The sequence below is a fragment of the Nicotiana tomentosiformis genome, chromosome 2 (genome assembly GCF_000390325.3).
Source record: "Nicotiana tomentosiformis chromosome 2, ASM39032v3, whole genome shotgun sequence".
Taxonomy (NCBI): Eukaryota; Viridiplantae; Streptophyta; class Magnoliopsida; order Solanales; family Solanaceae; genus Nicotiana; species Nicotiana tomentosiformis.
In genome coordinates, this window is record NC_090813.1 from 82,915,180 (window position 1) to 82,928,870 (window position 13,691).

General features: G+C 36.7%; 1 protein-coding gene across 1 annotated transcript; it reads left to right on the forward strand.

Annotated features, from left to right (window-relative positions):
• Nucleotides 1-395: 395 nt before the first annotated feature.
• LOC104120292 (iron-sulfur cluster assembly SufBD family protein ABCI8, chloroplastic) lies at nucleotides 396-7,520 on the forward strand. Its single transcript, XM_070195663.1, has 2 exons — nucleotides 396-1,924; nucleotides 7,180-7,520. Exons 1-2 carry the CDS (start codon nucleotides 503-505, stop codon nucleotides 7,396-7,398), a joined length of 1,641 nt encoding a protein of 546 aa, XP_070051764.1. The 5' UTR covers nucleotides 396-502; the 3' UTR covers nucleotides 7,399-7,520.
• Nucleotides 7,521-13,691: the final 6,171 nt, after the last annotated feature.

Sequence of the window (13,691 nt, forward strand, 5' to 3'; positions counted from 1 at the left end):
ATAAATTTTTACTTTTTCTAAAATATCAAATACTTTAACATAAATTTAATTTGCCAAAATGATTAATACTTAGAACCGAAGAAAATTTGAAATTTAACATAAATATGTATTTGTTTTCTTACTATGTATAATGTATAGCTCTCAAGCGCAACTATTGCGTTAAATTTGTCCTCTAATATTGATTATTGTTCATGTGATTAAATTTGGCAGTTATTCCCTTCCATAGAATAAGTTGACACAAAAAATGTCCTTTTCCTCTTTTTTCTTAAATCTTTGATTAGAGATAAATGATAATGAAGCCGGTCTCAAGAGAGGCACGTGGTCAGCATACGACATCTTTAAGATCAGACACCACAGAAAAAAGAAAAACACCAATCCTTATTGTAAACAAATCCAATGTACATATATTTCCAAAAGCAAAGGAGAATAAAAAAACCAAACTTTCATATTTGCCTTCTCATCCTTGTTCTCTCTATCTTCCAACAACTCCTAAGCATCAGCTATGGCTTCTCTTCTCACCAACGGGATCTCAAGCTTCTGTCCTCAACCCATCACCGAGCAACCTAAACTCTCAAAAGGGTCTAACTTTCTGCTAAAATCACCTGCCCCCAGATGCCCAAATTCAGCTAATTTCAAGATTAGAGCTGCTGATGTAAGCTATGATGTCATGGCCCCAGGTAAAGAATCATCTTTTGCAACCTCAAATGAAGACGACCCACTTCAGAAATTCTTGAAAAGAGACTATAAATGGGGTTTCAATGAAAAAATTGAATCTTTTTCACTGCCTAAAGGTCTTTCTGAGGAAACTATAAGGTTAATTTCTTCAAGAAAGAATGAGCCTGATTGGATGCTTGAGTACAGGTTGAAATCGTATGAGAAATTTGTTAAGATGAAAGAGCCTAAATGGTCTGATAATAAGTACCCTGAAATTAATTTTCAAGATATTGTTTATTATTCAGAACCTAAAAAGAAACCAACTTTGAATAGTCTTGATGAGGCTGACCCTGAGCTTGTTAGGTATTTTGATAAATTGGGTGTGCCTTTAAATGAAAGGAATCGTTTAGCAAATGTTGCTGTTGATGCTGTTCTTGATAGTGTTTCTATTGCCACTACTCATAGAAAGACTTTAGAGAAGTCTGGTGTTATTTTTTGTTCTATTTCTGAGGCTATTAGGGAACATCCAGATTTAGTCAGGAAGTATTTGTTTAGAGTTGTGCCCCCTGAAGATAATTTTTACGCGGCTCTTAATTCAGCTGTGTTTAGTGATGGATCATTTGTGTATATACCCAAGAACACCAAGTGTCCTATGCAAATATCTACTTATTTTAGAATAAATGCAATGGAGACTGGACAATTCGAGAGGACTTTGATTGTTGCGGATGAAGGGAGTTTTGTGGAGTATTTAGAAGGGTGTACAGCACCTTCATATGATACGAATCAGTTACATGCTGCTGTTGTGGAATTGTATTGCCATGAAGGTGCAGAGATTAAGTACTCCACCGTGCAGAATTGGTATGCTGGAGATGAGGAAGGTAGAGGAGGGATTTATAATTTTGTTACAAAGAGGGGACTTTGCGCTGGGGCTCGATCGAAGATATCATGGACACAAGTGGAGACTGGCTCAGCTATTACTTGGAAGTATCCAAGTGTTGTGTTAGAGGGTGATGAATCGGTTGGTGAATTCTATTCTGTGGCGTTGACGAATAATTATCAGCAGGCAGATACAGGAACGAAGATGATACACAAAGGGAAGAATACTAGAAGTAGGATTATTTCAAAGGGTATTTCAGCAGGACATTCTAGAAACTGTTACAGAGGACTAGTTCAGGTCTTATCAAATGCGGAGAATGCTCGGAACTCCTCCCAGTGTGATTCGATGCTCATTGGTGATAATGCTGCAGCCAACACTTATCCATACATTCAGGTAAATTGCTCTCTGTGATTCTGTGAACTGTAATTTTGCTTTCTGTCTCTGCTCGATAAATAGTTCTTCAGGTAAATTGTGATTCTGTAAATGTTAGCTCTCTACCTTGAAAAGTACATAGTTGTCAAATATGACCTTGTTACTCTTTAGGTGGAAAACATGCTTTTTTGTGATCCCAGTGTACTTTACTGCATTCGGTGGTTCTCCTGATTTATGCGAGATGCTGGTATCATTAAGTTCCATTTCCCCTTTCTCATAGTGCAGGAGCAATGTATTTAAGCTACTACCCCTATCCAAGATTTCTCCAATTCCAGTTGTAGAAAAGGGGGAGAAAGAAAAGGTCCACCTTCAAATTAGAATCATTCCACAGGAGCTGAGAAGAATAGGTTTAATAAATGTACAGCACTGTAGTTAGTTTCTTTTTCTGGAATAGCTGTTAAAACAAGTTAATAAGGTCTATGCTGGGAAGTCGGCTTGGAAATCATTGAGCTGTCCAGCGGGTCAATAAACGGCCTCTTTCCTTGTTGGGTCATATGTTACTTGTGGAAATGAAACCGGGGGGGGGGGTGCTTGCTTTCGTTTGACGTTGGTTGCCATGAGAGGATGTGTTGTTTTAACTTTTAATATGTCCGTAAAACCTGTGTTGGATGAAAAGCAACTACCATGGTATCCCTGTGCATGATACTGTGGGTGTGTTTTGATTTTTTTGGAACCAAATTAAGCGTTGGTTGGAATTTTATTAAGCTGTGAGAAAGCACGGGAGAAAATATGTTATTGATATTAGATGAACAATACAATACAAGAGGTCCTTATTTATAGCTATACTATACAAGGACATACTACTCCTCTACCAATGTGGGACAATACTACACTATATACATGCTGTAAACTAACACTCCCCCTCAAGCCGGTGCATACAAATCATATGTACCGAGCTTGTTACATATATAACCAATACGAGGACCAGTGAGAGACTTGGTGAAAATATCTGCAAGTTGATCATTCGACCTCACAAACTTTGTAGCAATCTCTCCTGAAAGTATCTTTTCTCTGACGAAGTGACAATCAATCTCAATGTGTTTAGTTCTCTCATGGAACACCGGATTTGATGCAATATGAAGGGCAGCTTGATTATCGCACACAAGTTCCATCCGACTGATTTCACCAAATTTCAACTCCTTGAGCAATTGTTTGGTCCAGACTAGCTCACATGTTGCCATAGCCATTGCTCGATATTCTGCTTCTGCACTAGACCGAGCAACTACATTCTGTTTCTTGCTCTTCCAGGACACCAAATTTCCTCCTACTAAAACACAATATCCAGACGTAGAACGTCTATCAGAAGGTGATCCTGCCCAATCAGCATCTGAGTATCCAATGATCTGCTCGTGACCTCGATCCTCAAAGAGTAACCCTTTCCCTGGAGCCGATTTTATATATCGAATAATGCGGACAACTGTACCCCAATGACTATCACATGGAGAATTCATAAATTGTCTTACAACACTCACAGGATAAGAAATGTTGGGTCTAGTCACTATGAGATAATTTAATTTTTCAACCAGCCGCCTATAGCTTGCAGGATCGCTAAGCGGCTCCCCCTGTCCTGGCATAAGTTTAGAATTCGGATCCATCGGAGTGTCAACAGGTCTGCGACCTATCATCCCCGTCTCCTCAAGAATGTCTAAAGCATATTTTCTTTGAGAAATAACAATACCTGAGCTAGACTGGGCAACCTCAATACCTAGAAAGTACTTCAATCTGCCTAGATCCTTAGTTTGGAAGTGCTAGAAGAGATGCTGCTTCAGATTGGTAATACCATCCTGATAATTGCCAGTAATAACAATATCATTAACATAGACTACCAGATAAATACAGAGACTTGAAGCAGAGTGCCGATAAAACACAGAGTGATCAGCTTCACTACGAGTCATGCCAAACTCCTGGATAACCGTGCTGAACTTACCAAACCACGCTCGAGGGGATTGCTTTAGACCATAAAGTGACCGACGCAAGCGACATACAAGGCCACGAGACTCCCCCTGAGCAACAAAACCAGGTGGTTGTTCCATATAAACCTCATCCTCAAGATCACCGTGAAGAAAGGCATTTTTAATGTCCAGCTGATAGGGGGGCCAATGGCGAACCGCATCCATGGATAGAAAAAGGCGGACTGAAGCCACTTTAGCCACGGGAGAGAAGGTATCACTGTAATCGAGCCCAAATATCCGAGTATATCCTTTGGCAACAAGACGGGCCTTAAGTCGATCAATCTGTCCATCAGGACCAACTTTGACTGCATAAACTCAACGACAACCAACAGTAGATTTACCTGAGGGAAGAGGAACAAGCTCCCAAGTACCACTTGTATGTAAAGCAGACATCTCGTCACTCATAGCCTGTCGCCATCCTGGATGAGACAATGCTTCACCTGTAGACTTAGGGATGGAAATTGAGGATAGAGAAGATATAAAAGCATAATGGGGAGATGACAGACAATGATAGCTCAAATCGACATAATGAGGATTAGGGTTAAGTGTGGTCCGTATACTTTTCCGAAGTGCAATCGGTGTACTAGGAGCAGGGTCCGCAACAGGAGCGGTCCTGCATAATAAAAGAATCGTCAATAAAATATATACCACAATGGAGGGCACGAGTCAAACGACTAACAGATGCAAGACTAAAAGGACAGCCAGGGACATAAAGAACGAAATCTAGGGTGATAGAAGACAAGGGATTAGCTTGTCCAACTCCTTTTGCCTTAGTTTGACATCCATTGGCTAAAGTAACAGTGGGAAGAGACTGTGAATATACAATATTTGACAAAAGTGATATATTACCAGAGATGTGATCAGAAGCGCCTGAGTGCATGACCCATGGGCCAAGAGTGCTAGACTGGGAAACACAAGCAAAAGAATTACCAGTAACAGAAGTATCAGTCTGAGAAACTGAGGCTACTTGTGGAGATGTCTGCCTACTTGCTCGATACTGAAGGAGCTCATTATATTCTTCTTTAAATAAAGAAAATCCCTGGTTACCTGGAGTCTCGGTCTGAGCAATGTAAGCATTTTTGGGTGGACGACCATGTAAGGAATAACACATTTCACGAGTGTGTCCAAGTTTGTGACAATAAGAACACTTGGGTCTAGATCTTCCAAAACGACCTCCTCCACGTCTATGCTCCATAGTTTGATATGCCCGAACATCCATTGTCTGGGATGCAAGAACAGAGGAATCAAGTATCTGTGATGAGATCACTGGTGGACTTGGTGCTGCAGCAAGGCGGAGTAATCGAGAGAATAATTCATCAACTGTCGGGACAGTCGGACTAGCCAAAATCTGGTCGCGTACTGAATCAAGATCATTAGGAAGTCCAGCGAGGGTAAGAACAAGAAACATCTTCTGTCGCTGCTCTTGTTGTTTTTCCACACTAGTAGAAACTGACATCAACTTCTCAAATTCCTCCATGACTGCCTGTACTTGACCCAAGTAGGTAGACATATCTAATTCCTGCTTCTTTAAGTTTGTTATCCGCGATATCACATCATAGAAGCGAGATATGTCATTAGTGTATAAGGTGCGTGCCTTTGCCCAAACCAAATAACATTTCTGGAATGGACGAAACAAGGGCATCAACTGGGAATCAATAGATTGCCACAAGATGCTACATAACTGAGCATCGATTTTTGCCCGAAGTGCTATTGCCTTTTCATCTCCATCGCTAGACTGTTTGATTAGATGATCTTGAACACCTTGACCTCTACACCACAACTCGATGAAGCCCAATCTAAGTAGTTTGAACCTCCCATTAAAGGTTCCGAGGTAATAATAACACTAGAGCTTCCAGAACTCATGTTTCTAGACCCAAAAGCATCAAATTCCAAAGACATTGTTGCAAATTATTACCAAATAAGAAAAAGAATCAACTGTAATCCACTGAAACAGAGTACGGAAACACAGAAACAGAATACTGAAAAACTGTAGCTGCCGGAATCTACTGTAGCTGTCGGAAAAAACTCAAAATTGTCGGAATGAAATGAAAACAGTAGGGGTAGGATCGGAATTACGAGGCGACCCAATTGTTCTGAAGGAAGATTTTCAAAAAATGGCCGGAAGTGGTCGTACGCGCCGGCGCGCGAGCTCACGCGCATGAGTTTTTGGTGGCGCGTGGAGGCGCGTGAGGTGGCTTCTGCCGGAGCTTTTCACTGGGGTTTGGTCGCCGGACAATGACGACTCTTGTGGTAGTGTTGGATTTTTCACAACACTGACAGAGATGAAGCAGATAGAAAACAGCCTTAAAAAAAGTACTGAGTTCTCTTTCTCGGAATCGCTGGAATTTATGCACAGTGATAAGTCTCTCACAATTGCTTTGATACCATGTGAGAAGGCACGGGAGAGAATATGTTATTGATATTAGATGAACAATACAATACAAGAGGTCCTTATTTATAGCTATACTATACAAGGACATACTATTCCTCTACCAATGTGGGACAATACTACACTATATACATGCCGTAAACTAACACCTCAGTCGCTGAAGATTAATATTTACTTCTGCGTGGAGACGATACTAATAGAAATTGTAATGGATGTGGTGTATGTTTTAACAAGCAGCAAACTGCATGCTCGTCTGCTTGAATAACTATTCTTTGTGCTTCGTTCAGATGAAGTACATTACTAATGAATGTAGTCCAACTCAGTGGCCTTCGATAACCATCTTAAATTTTGTCAAGTCTAGGAAACTTTACCTGCATTAAATTCTGGATGTGATAGTTTTCTAGTAAAATGCCGCAGGAAACACGCTCCCATCCCTTGTGATTTGTTGGGGAAACTAGTACAAACTAATAGTCCAAAGCAATCTATAGGCTCTTATATTCTTGAATGGATTACCCTATCCGTCTTTCTATTTTTTACGATCTCTCAGAAAGCTTCTGTGGTTTGTATGTAGAAACAGATTAGTAAAGAACATTTTGTTTCTGTTTGGTGTGGTTTTTAAGCTCCTAGTCAGATGTTACATGAATTTGATAGTTATCGCTGGTAGCTGGAATTGGTAAGATTAAATTAAACACATTGATATGAATTGTCATTTTGATCAAGCCTTGTCGTGGATGCTCTTGCTACATGTCTATATGATACTCCGGCGCTAGTTGGAACTCAGATCAGTTTGATTGAGAACTCGGATCATTTTGGTCAATCCTTGTTGTATTTTGAATTTTCCATCTCTGTATTTACATATGGCATTACTTTGACAGGCCAAAAACCCCTCTGCCCGGATAGAACATGAAGCCACAACTTCAAAGATTGGTGAGGATCAGTTGTTTTACTTCCAGCAGAGAGGAATCGACTATGAAAAAGCAATGGCTGCAATGATCTCTGGGTTTTGCCGAGATGTTTTCAATGAACTTCCTGATGAATTTGGTGCTGAGGTGAACCAACTAATGAGCTTGAAGCTTGAAGGATCTGTAGGTTAATCACACGTTTCATTTGGTCAATAAGTTAATTTGTCTTCTGTAAAAGTTGTAACACTATCATACAAACTTATGCTATATACACTTATGTAAATAGTGTGTCAAGGTATTGTCTTCTGATCCCATTTTTCATCCATCTTAGCAGTTCCATGGCTTCAAATTTATTGTGCTTGAGAAAGTTCCATAATTCAATTAATATAATAGACATAAGGGAGAATATAGCTTTAGAAAAGATACAAATAGTGTTGATTCCGCGGAGCTCAGTGTTAATTACAGAGTAATCAGTCTATACTCTATATCTATGTAGTCTGTTGTTGTCTGTCTAGTTTTGCCTCATGCCAAAAGAGTTATTCTAGCTCAAGAAAATAGAGTTAATATTACTTGCTAATAAGAGGGAATAGCAGGCACCTCAAGGTCAACATGTGTGCTTCCTGGAATTAAAAATAATCTGAGGGTGTTTCTGTCATTTCAAAGATATTCAGTCTATCACTGGCTCTCTATATAGCTAACACGTGGGATTCTAATTTTAACGTGTGGCAATCACCGCTGGTTTTTCATCTCAATCTAACACTTCCAGGAGAACAAATACCCTGTGTATCTAACGCCTTCTCCTCTTTATCTCCTCTTTATTTCCTCTTGTTCTTAAGTTTGCAGTGTGTTTTCTTCCATCGATCGTATTTTTTAGTGGGTATCACTTCTACCATCTCTTTGATTTATCTTTATCTGTATTTCTATTGAGAAATATCAATGGCTTTTGTTGTTTAGGTGTTTGACAAAATTCTTCAATGTAATAAAAAGTTGAATTAGAAACGCTAATACTTCGAAAAGAATATTAACGATGTCTTTGTCCCTTCTCTTTTCTGCTTGTTTCAATTTTGGTTTTTGTTTCTTGCATTAAATTATTTCTGTTGGATTAAGCGAGTGTTTATCTCTAAGATTGCAAATGCTTTATCATGTAATTGATGTCTCATTTTTCTTGTGAATGAATTATAAAGAAGTCATCCAGAATGTATTTTGCACTTTCAGTGAAGATAAGAGACTCTTTCTTTTTCTTTTTCTTTTTCTTTCTGTTTTGTATTTTTTCATTAGTACCTTAGTTGTTTGCGTAGAGCAATTTAGCAACTTTAGGAGAAGGCTATAAACTGACCACTCACACTAACAAATATTTTGACCAAAGGTAAAGATTCTGTCATGAAATATTGCAGGAGAGAATACCTCTATTTAACTGAAGTTTATTGGATGAGATAGCTACAAATAAACCTTGAATCAAATGCTTCGATAACTGGCTCCAAAGAGCATAAACATCCAAAGTAAATGAAGGACCAAGTACAAATCATGAAATGTGAAAATTTTAACCAAATTTTAGCATAAGAATATCTAGGAAACAATATGGGCTAACACTTCTATCTATATAATTTTTACATATATATCTGTAAAAAAATATATGGGGCAAACTTGCGAAAAATCGCATATGATTGGCTGGCCATTTTTGTACTTCTTTGAATTCTAGATTGTATATGTATATATATCCGGATAAGTTCTTCAGATTATCGATTGTGTGACTGCGTCTGTATCTTGAGTCACATTTGACTAATGCTGCAATGTTTGGTGTATAACACTGTAGAATTTAGCAGTCTCTTTTGCAAAATTTGTTATTTTTGATGTTGTGATTTATACAGGAATAGAAGTAGCTGCCTCAACAAACCATTGAGGCTAAATATGCTGTAGGAACTGTAATTTTATCACTAAAAAGTGCTCGCTAATGTTGTTAAGATAGATATTTGGACCCATGAAGAATTGAAGTGAACTTAGTTTCATGTGGAGTTATCTTTCTGTGATAGGACTGTATGTAAGTTAGATTAGAGAAGTTGGAAGAATAACAATTGAAAGGGGAAGGCTACTTGGATTCAGGAATTAGTTAAGTTTGAATTTAAGCAAGCTTCCTATAACCAGTCGTATTAAATAGTAGTTGGACGGTAAAACATCATTATTTTTCCATAGTTTTTAGTATGTCAAAAAAGTTTGAAGTTCTAATTTTTGAAATTGGCAGATAGTTTTTCTAGGAATAGGCTTTAGTTAATTCTTACATAAAAATAATGGTAAATTTAGAACCTAAGATATTTACTTTGCAATAAATTTGTTGCGGCCTTGTATTGCATTTGATTACCTTTGTATTGTTAATAGAATAAACAATAAAATGCGCTTCTTAAAGTCGACTAAGGTGCTTTTTTGTTTGCTTTTTTTAGAGCTATTTGAAAAGCAAATATTTTGCTGTAATAAGTCTGTGAAAAAATGTCTTCCAACCAAAGGAGTTTTAATTTAAGATGAGCTGAATTATCGGTTGACGAAAATGGAGTTGGCGGTGATATCTAAAGCCATGAATGCTTCAACAACGTCGTCAATTGGGTGGTAAAATGAGTTGTCGTTGAACTTCAAGAAGATTAAGAGAAATAAGGAGAGGTTCAGTGGTGAGAGTTAAGCTACGATGGAGCAAAATGGTGATTAATTAGGGAGTCCTGTTTTCTTTGTTTTTTTTAATTATTATTTTGTATTTTCATTAAGAAATTTGTGATTTTATCCTAAGGTTCAAAATTGAGTTTTTGAGCATTCTGTCATTATTCTCTCATTTTGGTTATGGACAAGACCGAACGAGTGAAAGATCTCCAAGTGTACATAAGATTTTATTGAATTTCATATGGGAATAAACAAGCAAGGATTGCAACGCAACTGCTTGATAGTGTTGTAGGTGGCTCATATTGCGAGGTGAGGAATGAACCTTATAAATCCTCTGTTCATGAAGAAAACTACTCCTTAAGAGTTTTTGTAGCTACTTAACGTTTCAGCATATTATAGAACTTATTTAATCAGTTGACTTAGACAATCTAATCTAGCTTTAAGAGTTATCTTTGTATCTTACATTTTTTGCGCAATTTCAAAATACTTTTGGTTTTATTCTAGAGAATAATATAAATCCTATGTTCTTATATGTTGTTCTAAAGTGTTATTGTACATATTTATAATGTCGAAACACCGCTTTCAGTTTTCTAGCACCAAATATATTTCACTTTACATATCTATTGGCAGAATGTTCCTTTTCTCTAATTTAAGTTATTGCATCATTACTTATATTTGCTAACTAATATTCTTGAAACAGTAAGGTTCAGTTACACTTAAAGTTTAATTTATATGCAGACGCCGTTCTAGAGGTTGCATGAGTGTTTCTACTGAGATTAAGCTCAATTTATTAGTAGATTTTATTGAACACTTGCAAAATTCTGGGTCATCACTATACTTTTTCAGTGATGATCTGGTTGTCTTCAAGAATAGTATCCCACTTGCTTAATAATTGAGAAACATCCACACATTTTCCTCAACTTAATTAACTGATTTTAATCTATAACTAATAGGCTACTTTCATACTCTTTTGGGGGAAAATACATACTAATATCTAGGTGGAACTAACGAGTACATATGGATTGGGTAATACTTTGTCTTTAATATAAAACTTCTTTCTGTTTTTGTCGCTATTTCTGTTGTTTTCCCATCCTCATAAATTGTGCAATCTTGATATATTATACATTAAATATTTGACTAATTACATAGAAGAATATGAAGTCATGTAATTGATGCGCTAAAGACAATGAAAGATGATTAACTGCTTTTGCACTAACTATATATGCTATTTGCTTATATGTTGTTCCATAGTTTATGTGATGTTGATCTTGCACTTTTCTTTATGTTTGTGCGCAAAGAACTCTATTAATTTCTGTAACTGATGCATTGAATACAATGGAAGATAATTAGGTGCTTTGGCACTAACTATAGTACTTGCTTATCTGTTGTTTCATGGTTTAGGTGAAACTGATCTTGCAGTCTTCTTTATGCTCGTGGGCAAAGAATTCTATCAATTCCTGGAACTACATGAGAAATGCGAGGGAAGGGATAAAGGAGGAAAAGTTGTAAGTTTTATTGGAAAAGCTAATGTTGTATGCATGACAATATTTTCAAGTTTTGCAATAAGCTGAAGTTGTCCTATTTTATTTCTAATTAAATGCGTTTATTTTTTGACAGTCACTTTCATTTTATTTATACTCAGGGGCGGATCTACGTATTAATTTGTGGTGCTCCAATACCCATCAACCCCAATGTGAGCTTCGGTAGTTATATAGAAAATAGTAAACAAATATCTAAATTTTAATAGTCAGCACCCAGTAACAAAAGTATACTTGGGTGCTTTGGATCAACGGCGGAAGTTAAGGCTTGTGGTGTCTTGAACAAATATCTAAGCAAGTTTTTCTTAGGAAAATTTAGCTGCTTTTTATGATAGTAAATATTTTATCAGCCACGCCGAATTCCGCTACTTTCCCACGATGCATTGCCCTTCTTTCCCTAATTCCAAATCTAACCTTATTCTTTCCATTGCTGACATTTCCTTTTTTTTTAAAATATTTTCTTCTCATTGTGACACATAAAAGGGAAAAAGTAAGAACTAAGATTTGGTTAAAGCTAGAGAAATTGAAAAGAAAAGAATGTGCCTCTCTTAATATTTTTTGTGTCATAATAATTTTTGTGGCTCAAAGAAAAATATTTGGGTACTTTAAAAGTAAAAAACAGAAAAGCAAAAAGCTTTCGTAACTGTAAGAAATGATGTTATTATTTATCGTTTTCAATATGTGAATAATCGTCGAGCACAATTATATCTTGTGGCTAAAATTTTGTTAATAATGATAATATTGTTAGTAGTTCATTATGACTTGTGTAGAAGTCTTTTTTGATAATGATAATATTAATCGTAATCTTTTCATTAATTTTTCTCTATCGCATTTAAATAATTATATACTTCTACTATGCGATTAGCATCAACTTTATGTTAGAGTGAGCACCCACGACCTTCAAATCCCGGATTCGCCACTGCTTCTACTACATGGTATTAGTGTAACTAAATAATATATATGTTTTGTTTGTTGTGTTAAAGAAATATGGTTGAAATGTATTTAATTTGTTTGCTGGTGTATTTCTACTGCAATCTGAATTTTTGTTGGCAAAGAGGTATTTACAACCAAATTATCCATATCGATTTTAATGTTATAAAAAATTTCGTAGACAAAGATACTATGGATAAATCTCTAAATGATAATATGGGAATATTTTGGCGAGGAAGTAAATAAAGTTACATCCTTCATATATTTTTACACTTTTTTTTTTGGTTTCTCTCCCTTATGTTGAATAATGTTAGTCATGTTTATTTTCATTTCCATATTGTTGCCCCTCCATGTTGATGCCTTTCATGGATTTTCATTCTATGGATAAACTGAGTTACTATATTTTAGGGTGAATCTATTTAGAAGTTTTAAGCACCGTCGCTATATAGCTTTCTCTGATGTGTTGCTTCGGAGATGTATATTGAAGAAGAATTTTATCTCACTCACCCTTTACTGCTATATTTTCTTAGGTATCTGTCATGACCCAAAATCCCAAAGCCGATTTTCATTATATTTCGAAGCTATTTTTTTTGAATATGAATTGAATAGGTAATCAAAACTAACAGCGGAACAAATATGAATATAACAACCTCCCAAGACTGGTAGTACTGAGCCACGAACTCTAACTGAATACATGATGTCACGACCCAAACCGATAGGCCGTGACGAGTGCCCGAGTTCTCCCTATCGAACACCCATAAGCATTCGTCTAAGATTTAAACATGAAATAAGTGTAGGTCATGCATAACGTCTAGAAATAAACTATTAATTCATATGAACAACCTGCGGGAGAAAACATGCCCAAAAGACATATATACATACATATATATATATATATATATATATATATATATATATAACTATACATGACTGTCTACAAACCTCTAATAGAGTGTACAACTGTATAAAGGAAGAGACCGGGCTCCATCGTACCCATATATATGTATATATGTAAACACACCGTACCAAAACTCAAAGCAGCTCTGGATCAAATGGAGCACACCAACTCTCGTTGATCAAGGATCCTAAGAAGGGGGACCGTCAGCCTGTCTACCTGCACCTGCGAGCATAAAACGCAGCATCCCCAGGCAAAGAGGGACGTCAGTACGAATAATGTACTGAGTATGTAAAGTATGGAAATCAATACATAAAAGACATAGATGAAACATGGGGTAAAGAATTCCACCTATGAGTCTAAATAACTTTGTGAATCCTGAAATATTTATAATATCATGCACGTGCGTGTAAATGTCGTATCATGCATAGGTATAGGTGTACATAACATCATCAAGCCTCAGATGGTATCCCATCATA

What these genes read in the sequence shown, in the direction of transcription:
- LOC104120292 (XM_070195663.1), top strand. Translation starts at nt 503, where the DNA reads ATGGCTTCTCTTCTCACCAACGGGATCTCAAGCTTCTGTCCTCAACCC. An exon ending in ACACTTATCCATACATTCAG is followed by an intron (nt 1,925 to 7,179) that starts GTAAATTGCTCT and finishes TTACTTTGACAG; the next exon opens with GCCAAAAACCCCTCTGCCCG.